General features: G+C 32.1%; 1 protein-coding gene and 1 pseudogene across 1 annotated transcript in view; both read right to left on the bottom strand.

Annotated features, from left to right (window-relative positions):
* The window catches only part of LOC107856649, a 23127-nt pseudogene extending 21080 nt beyond the window's left edge, over positions 1-2047 (bottom strand).
* Positions 2048-8438: 6391 nt separating this feature from the next.
* LOC107856648 (loganic acid O-methyltransferase) overlaps positions 8439-8880 on the bottom strand; it is a gene marked incomplete at its 5' end in the record, with an annotated part of 14777 nt that continues 14335 nt past the window's right edge. Inside the window, one exon of the mRNA XM_047395312.1 lies at positions 8439-8777. Within this exon, the coding sequence (XP_047251268.1) occupies positions 8439-8777 (339 nt within the window). The remainder of the gene's footprint in view (positions 8778-8880) is intronic.

The raw sequence follows: 8880 nt of genomic DNA, 5'->3' as shown, positions 1-8880 counted from the left end.
ATGTCTTTTAATTCAGTGGTCTTAAACGTTGAAATTAACAAGTTGCCAAAAAAAAAAAACGAAAAGAATGTTCTCTCTAAAACAAATTTAAAGGAAAGTAACACAAACAAATTACGTACCTCACTCACCAAATCCATAAGACTAGAACCAAAACATTTCACAAGACATTCACTTGATTGAGGTGAAATTATCACCAACATTCCACCTTCAACAATCTCCTCAGCAGCTCAGCTCTTGCATTTAACAACATTTCCATGTCTTTTTCAAATTGTGCAACATAAGCATTCAACACTTCAACATTTGATGTACCTATGTAGTGTATCAATCCCTTATTCCATGCTGGAGATTTCTCATCTAACAACTCTTCTGGACACTTAGATAACCAATGTATGGCACAAGAACAATGTGCAAAATGTATCGATCGCGATGGAAATAATCTACCATGGAATGTGTTGGGTTCATAGTAATGAAAGTGTGTTGAAAGGAAAATGGAGAAATCCAGTGGAAGAGAAAAAATTGAGTTAACACCAAAAATGAAAAGTGTACTCAATTTTGGCAAGTTTACTCTTTCTCCCTCATTGGTGGAAGAAGAGAACTTTTTGGTGTTTATATTGTGAAACACTTACTCCACATGGTAAGTGAGACAAGGAAATAGAGATGCCTCGCGCCGTCGTCGTTGCTCGCTTGGCAATGGATTTGGATTTGGATTGATCGATGAGATCTTTCTTTTTGGACAAATTTTATTTGACGAAAATAATCCAGACTAAATCTGTAATACTCCATTAATAAATACATGCATGCAGTAACAGTAACAGATGCAATGTTCGACCTGAAATGGTGCCACTGTTTCAACGAATCGTTGCATTATTTCGCGAACTGGTGCACTGCTTCTGTATTTCTGTTTCTGAATTGGTGCAGATTTTTGAAACAATGTTTCCTGAAACTGATACATTGGTTCGAACAGATGCAACTCTTCAATGAAGTGATGCACTTTTTTGAACCAGTGCACTGTTCACGAAATAGTGTACTGTTTTAGAAAATTACTGCACTGGTTTAAGTGAATAGACATGCATTTTCAGGAAGAGTCACACACCTCTCATATGAACCAATGCCACCTTTTCAAAGGGGCATCTAGTGGCTATATAAACTTGGTTTCATCCACAGGTTAATGAGATAGAAAATACAAAAATTTTCAAATTAAAAACTTCTTCTTCTTGACTTAAAAGTACTCTAAGTGTGATCATTCAAACCGTAAGTGTATTCGAAGAATCCGCCTATTTGAGGTACTGCTATAGTCGGATTGAAGGCCAATTTATCCTGGGAGGAAGATTCCATAACCTCGGGTACAGTGAGGGGAATTATTCCTTAAGGAAAGTACATGAATTTGGACGACTTGGCCTTAGCTATTTCTGTTTCATCTTTATTTTCTGAAAAATAAATACACCTCTTGGAAAGGTCTTTTTGATCTTGTGTTGAGGGTATTTAATACTTCATTGTGTTCTTGTTCATACTTGAACTTGAGTTGAAGTTGTTGTTCTGTTATACAGATTCTACGTACCCGTATTGTTGAAAATAACAAAATGTTCCTAGAACTCCGAATGCATAGTAGGATCGATCGATGGGTAAAACATGTTGCATTGCAATGAAAATTTTTGGTCCAACTGAACATCCAAAATCTGCAATACATAATGTGTTTGAAGAAGATAACATGATTTTTTGATGTCAAGCTTTCGAGTAATTGCATCACCAGCATTACTAAATACTTAAGTGGCACTAATTAACATATTAATTAATTAATACCTGCGAATGGGAGTTTTTGAAGTAGCTATAAGGACCATCACCAGCATTCATAGGGAAAGATGTTGTCATTTTGAATAATAATGCTAATACATATATATATTTCTTCACCTTATTGCTCAGTATTTTCTTCACACATGCATGTTCTCATATAGAGATATAAAAGTTTAAGTACGTAATAACAATGAATTTGTAAAGATTTAACTTTAAAAATAAGGAAGAATTTTAAATATAGAAAAAAAAAAGAAAAATAATCATACCACAAATATAATTCAAATTGACGCGTCTCTCTTAGCCTCTAGCAATAAGGAAAGGAGGTACTGCATGACAAAACGTAAAAGTGATGATGCAAAATATATGTGTTCTTACAGTAAAAAGTATGTTTATGTTTACGTTATTATATTACAGTGTGAAGAATCTTTTAAAAGTGATTTAAACTTTTACACTTCATTAAAATCTTTGCAATAGATAAAATCATTTAATTTTAAATAATCAAACGTTACACGTGCGAGGCACATCAGACTAAACTAGTATATATATATATATATATATATATATATATATATATATATAAAGAGAGAGAGAGATTTATATACTGTAAATTCATAATATTATATAAAGTTGCATAATGTTTTTTTTTTTTTGGGAAATTCCAGGATAACCTACAGCCTCTACAATCCTCTGCCACAACCTCTACCTTTGGGTGAGCACTCTGTGGTGAGTACCTTTTGCGCACTTGGTAAACCCTTCGTTGTGCAATTGCTCGTAAATCACACAGGAGATGTAAACCGCACTAGGTAAACCCCATGCGACGAGCTAATAATGTAATTATTTTTTTCAAATGGTATATTTTTGAAAATATCCCAAAATAAATGCACATCGGTGAATGGAGGTTTGTGCTTGATTAGCTGGGAACCAATTTTAATATTACATAAATATAGTCAGTTAATCATATTTATCAAACTACTAAAAGTGATTATAATGAGACATTTCATAATCAAGCAACCAGAGAAATGTTGGCAATTTCACTAAAATGTTGCTTTATTTTGACTAAATGGCATTCATGTGTTGGACAGAAATAAATTCTTATTAAGTTATAATTTTTTTTTAGTTGTCCTTTTATAATTCTGTGACGAATTAATAAAATTATTTTTTTATTATAGCTATATATAATTTATAATCTCCAAAAAAATATTATGACAATTTTTTTATGGGTTAATTTGTAGTACTTATCAGCCTAATTCAGTTTTAAATGAGATAAATTAATAAATTTGAGTCAGTTAGACAAATCATGGTTTCATGAGTTAAATTTGTAATTTCTATATTTATGAGAGATTTTATACTATTTAAGTATTTTTCCTTATCACTTCAACCAAACAAGCTATTAAATTTTTTGCTTTATAAAAGCAGGAAATTAGCCTAAAACAAAAACTTAATAAAAAGTCTTGGATTTATTTGTTTAAATTTAATACACATATATTATAAATGTATTTACATTATATTAAATGTCTATATAGATAAGATCTATCAAAATCTAGTTGATCTATTCTCTCTCTACTCTTCTTCTTTATTCTTAGTTATTTCATAACACGTTATCAACATGAGACTCTGCTAAACATGGTGAGATTATAAATTTAAAGGTAATTTCAAGGTTAGTAATTCCTTATGTTATTTGTCTTTTGATACTAATAATATAATTATTGTTGGATTTGAGGAAAAATAATTGGTTTGAAACCATTTATATTTTAAATTTATTCCTCAAGAATAATATTATCAAAATAGATGATAATATGTTGAGATGATAATATATATATATATATATATATATATATATATATATATATATACACTATAAATATTCATTCTTGTTTTACGAGTTGACTCTCTCTCTCTACATATATAGATATATATTTACAGTTAACTTGTAAAACGAGAATGAATATTTAATACATCCTCTGTTCACTTTTATTTGTCACTAATTTCCTAATTGTGTTTCTACTTTCACTTGTCATTTTTGACATATCAAAAAAATAATTTCTTTTTTCCTATTTTACCCTTAGCATTAATTATCTTTTCTTTAAATTAATTTTAAGACAATGTAAACATTATTTTTATTAATGAAGTAAAACCAAATGCAGAAAATATCTTTTTAAAACATAACAAATGCAATTTAAATGATTTGATTGGAAGAAAAAAAAATGATCTATGCATAACTACTTAATGCACATGCTTGGTTGGATGTATAAGAAAAAATAATCTTGATATAACTAATGCAATATTTAGTTGACGGTTAATATTTATCATAAATTATTCATGAATTTATGTTTTATTTTATTTGTTAAATATATATAACGAGAAAGCTATTTTATTATCTTGCTTTTCTCAATCGTATGAGATATAAGGAAGGCATCCTATTCTCAAATGATTGATATGATTTGATCTCTTGTAATATTCTTGTAATTAAGTTGATAGGATTTTACTACAATTAGCATCTTCTGTTTTTGGTAGAATATCTCTTACCTTCTTGTATAAATAGTGAAACAATATGTGAATAATACACGTTGAAATTCAACCATCTTCTAAATCTTTCATAGTATCAGAGCTGCTCGCCTTACAGCATATCTAATTTTTTTTCCCAAACTCTGAGTCCTCCAGTACTTTCGTGTGCACATGGACCAAACCACTCAATCTTTTGTTGCACCAACAACAACCATTACTACTTCAGTTAACCCTTCAGCAGCGTCGTTAACATCATCTGCTACTGTTCATCTCTTAACAGGTCCCACCACTCTATATGTTATTGAAATAGATATCACTCTTCTTCATATTTCTAATCTTCCCTTATCATTTTGGTCATATGCTTTTCAAATTGAATCATATTTGATCAATAGAATGCCCACTCCTTTATTGAATAATGATTCACCATATCTTCGAATTTTTGGATCTTTTTCAAATTATAAGAAGCTTCGTGTTTTTGGTTGTCTGTGTTATTCTTGGTTGAGACCATATGCACAAAACAAACTACAACCTCGTTCATCTCCATGTTTCTTCCTTGGGTATTCTTTAAATCAAAGTGCATATAAATGCTATGATCTAGTCACATGTCTTCCATGGGTATTTTTCAAATCAAAGTGCATATAAATGCTTGATCCATTCACCTCAAAACTTTTTATTTCAAGACATGTAGATTTTGTGGAGCATGATTTTCCCTTTAAAACCATCCAATTCAGTGATGTTAAGGTGTCTGATGCTACTGTTGACCAGTGGACTCCTCATTTCATCATTCCACACTTACCCCTTTCTAACCCAACTTGTTCCTCCTCAACTACTGGACAATTGCTATTGTCTAGTACAAATTTGGTCGACCGTGAATGTCCTTTCGCTGGTCCAACCACTCCTATGGCTTTAAATGTCAGTATTCTATCATCAGATGAGTCAGTAAGATCATCAGTACATATTTCAGGTATGAGCTCCTCACCAAATTCATCTCCCACTTTATTATCTTCTAATCATGACAGGGACTTACGCAGAAACACTCATCCCATGATCATCCGAGCAAAGAATAATATTCATAAGCCAACACAAAAGTTATGCATGCACACCACTCTTTCTGAAACGAAAGACAACTCTCTCATCCAAGCCAATGACACTCCATCTAAAGTCCCTGTCAATATGTCCAACATCAAATCTGAGCCAAAGTATTATTCAAGAGCACTAAATGATCCTAATTGGAAGGTAACCATGGAAGATGAAATTCATGCATTACAGAAACAAGGCACATGAGAGTTCGCTCCATCTACTGCAAAGCAAAAGTTAGTTGTCTCTAAATGGATTTTTCGAGTCAAGCTAAATTCTAATGGGATGTTAAATAAATACAAAGCACGTCTTGTCGCTCAAGGATTTACACAATGACCGAACATTGATTATATTGATACCTTTTCTCTAGTTGCTAAGCACACTACAGTTTGAGTTATTTTAACTGTAGCCATTACCAGAGATTGGCCTTTGCGACAATTAGATGTTAATAATGCCTTCTTGAATGGTTAACTAATGGAAGAGGTTTATATGGCTCAACCTAAAGGTTTTTATTGACCAAACAAGGCCTCAACATGTCTGCAAACTCAATAAGGCAATTTATGGGCTTAAACAGGCACCATGAGCATAGTATTCAGAACTATAGAGCTATCTTCTAACTTTGGGTTTTCAAGTTTCTCAAGCCGCATTGTCTCTTCATTTACAATCAGTTGGGCATCACTATTTACTTGGTCGTCTATGTTGATGACTTTATTATTACTGGGAGCAATCCTAATGTTGTCGATAAGTTTATTTTGAGACTTGGGCAACGCTTCTTTATCAAAGATTTGGGCTCTCTTAATTATTTTCTTGTTGTTCAAGTTGTGAGAACATCTGATGGAATCTTCCTATCTAAGAAGAAGTATATTAATGATATAATTGCCAAGACACAAATGGCAGGTGAGAAAGTAGTGAATACTCCCATGTCTACTGGAAATGCATTATGCTTGGAGGACAACACACATCTTAATGATTTTAAGCTTTATCATATTGTAGTTGGCATCTTATAGTATTTGGCATTAACAAGACCAGATATAGACTTTGCCATAAACAAGCAAGCACAATTCTCCCATCATTCGACTAAAAATCATTGGTCTGCAGTCATACGTGTTGTTCGCTACTTAGTTGGAACGGTGAACTATGGTCTCTTTTTCCATCGTAAGTCTCCACTTGACCTTCATGCCTTCTCACACGCAGATTGGACAGGAAATAAGGATGAAAACTCTTCCACCAGTTCCTTTCTTGTATATCTTGGTAAAAATCTAGTCTCTTGGAGCTCAAAGAAACAACGGAATGTAGCTAGATCATCGACTGAAGCAGAATACCGCTCAGTTGCCTCTGCTACTGCTGAAATTCAGTGGATTCAGAATTTACTTTGTGAGATTGCTATTTCATTACCAAGGCATCCAGTTGTCTACTGTGATAATTTAGGTGCCACATATCTCGTTGCCAATCCGGTATTTCATACGCGGATAAAGCATCTCGAGGTTGATTATCATTTTGTTCGAACTATGGTTCAAAATGGCCAACTTCGTATTTCTCATATTTCTGGAAAAGATCAACTAGCGGATTTACTTACAAAAGCTCTCCCTAGTTCTTAATTTGCAAATCTTCGGTGCAAGATTGACGTTTCTGATCAATCGCCATCTTGAGGGGGCGTATAAGGAAGGCATCATATTCTCAAGTGATTGATATGATTTGATCTCTTATAATATTCTTGTAATTAAGTTGATAGGATTTTACTACAATTAGCATCTTCTATTTTTGGTAGAATATCTATTACCTTCTTGTATAAATAGTGAAACAATATGTGAATAATACACATTGAAATTCAACCATCTTCTAAATCTTTCATGAGAGACAGACATATTATGCATTCAAAGAGGATAAGCCCACAAGTTCAGGGTGAAAATATATGCTTAGATAGTGGTTTCATGTCAAGGCCAACGATGAAAGCTTGGGACGGAATCGTATGAGATGGAAGTTATTAACTGTAGCTTATTTAGCTTTAAAAATATGTATCTTATTTAGTCCGTAGCTTATTTAGCATCGCAAAAGTCAGAGATCTCCCCATTAATTAGAGATCCTTTAATCATAAATCAGAGATATCCTTTGTTACTAGGCTAGTAATTAGAAGACAATTAGAACTATTTTTTTTTATATAAAGTAACGTACACTCTACCGTTCCAATTAGTGAAAGAAATCACGATCCCTTTATCTTTAATGTTCTGAATCTCTCTTTATTCAACTTGATATCAGAGTCTCATTTTTTTCTCTTTCTAAGTTCTGAATATTCTATTTTTTTTTTCAAGAAAAGTCGTTTGTACAAAATCAAGGATCTCCCCTTTAATCAGAGATCCTTTAGAATAAATCAGGGATCTATTAGGTTACAAGGCTAGTAATTAGAACGGCTAGTAATTAGAATACAATTATGACCCCTTTCTTTGTATAAATTCAATGTATACTCTACTGTTCTAATTCGTGAAAGAAATCACGATCCCTTTATCTGTAATGTTCTAAATCTCTCTTTATTCAACTTGGTATTAGAGTCTTTTTTTTTCTAGTTCTGGATACGCAGTTATTTTCTTTGATAAAGTCGTTTGTACAAAATCAGGAATCTCCCCTTTAATCAGAGATCCTTCAGAAATAAATCATTTCAAATATGATTGTGTACTAACTTTTACTAAAGCTCGAGCAATTTTTCGAAAAGCTTCAAATATGAATGTGTGTTGACTATTTTAGTACATTATCATCATTAGTCCCCCCATGGAATCAGAGAGATGTTTTTAATAGATTCTTGGTTCAAGCAAAATAAATAGTATATCATAAAATATGAAAGAAAAGAGAAAATACATCATTTAAGAAGTTAGGTTAAAAATAATGAAAAAAAGTTCAGTAGCAACAATAAATAGCTATAAAGAAGAGTCACAAGAACAGTAGAAACAACAAATAATATAGCAAGCGAAGTAAAAGAAATGCAGATAATAATGACAATATTTTAAGGAAAAATTAGTTAGACAATGCTCGACTAGTTACTAAACTTCTTCCATAGATTCCTCCCTAGAAATTCATTTACGCTTCAAAGCAACAAACAATTGACATGATTTCTCATAATTTGCTTTCATCCATGTCGAAATCTCTTCACTTTTTAGAATAGTCCTTGCACAAGCTTCTTTTGCTATTTCACTTCCAAAGTGATTTATTATTAGTCCTTCTAAAACAGCCCTTAGATTTATCATAAAAGTCTTTGCATCAGCCTCATCCACAAGCTTTGATTTGGCATATGTCAACTCCATTATCTCAATACTAAAAAAACCATTTTTCTCCACCACTTTAGTCATATCTTCAGGAGAAGGAAAATACATTGGAAAATTGAATGAGTCAACTAAAGATTCGTCTAACTTTCCCTGTGTCAAAAAAGAAATAGACATCAAAGTTCATTTATTACTTGTACATGTTTAGTGTAATAATTTTGTGTTGATGAACACATTTACTTACCTCATTCACCAA

The sequence above is a fragment of the Capsicum annuum genome, chromosome 8 (genome assembly GCF_002878395.1).
Source record: "Capsicum annuum cultivar UCD-10X-F1 chromosome 8, UCD10Xv1.1, whole genome shotgun sequence".
In the NCBI taxonomy this organism is placed as follows: Eukaryota; Viridiplantae; Streptophyta; class Magnoliopsida; order Solanales; family Solanaceae; genus Capsicum; species Capsicum annuum.
The sequence above is the reverse complement of the archived record's forward strand: the minus strand, read 5'-3'. Positions and strand labels throughout refer to the sequence as shown.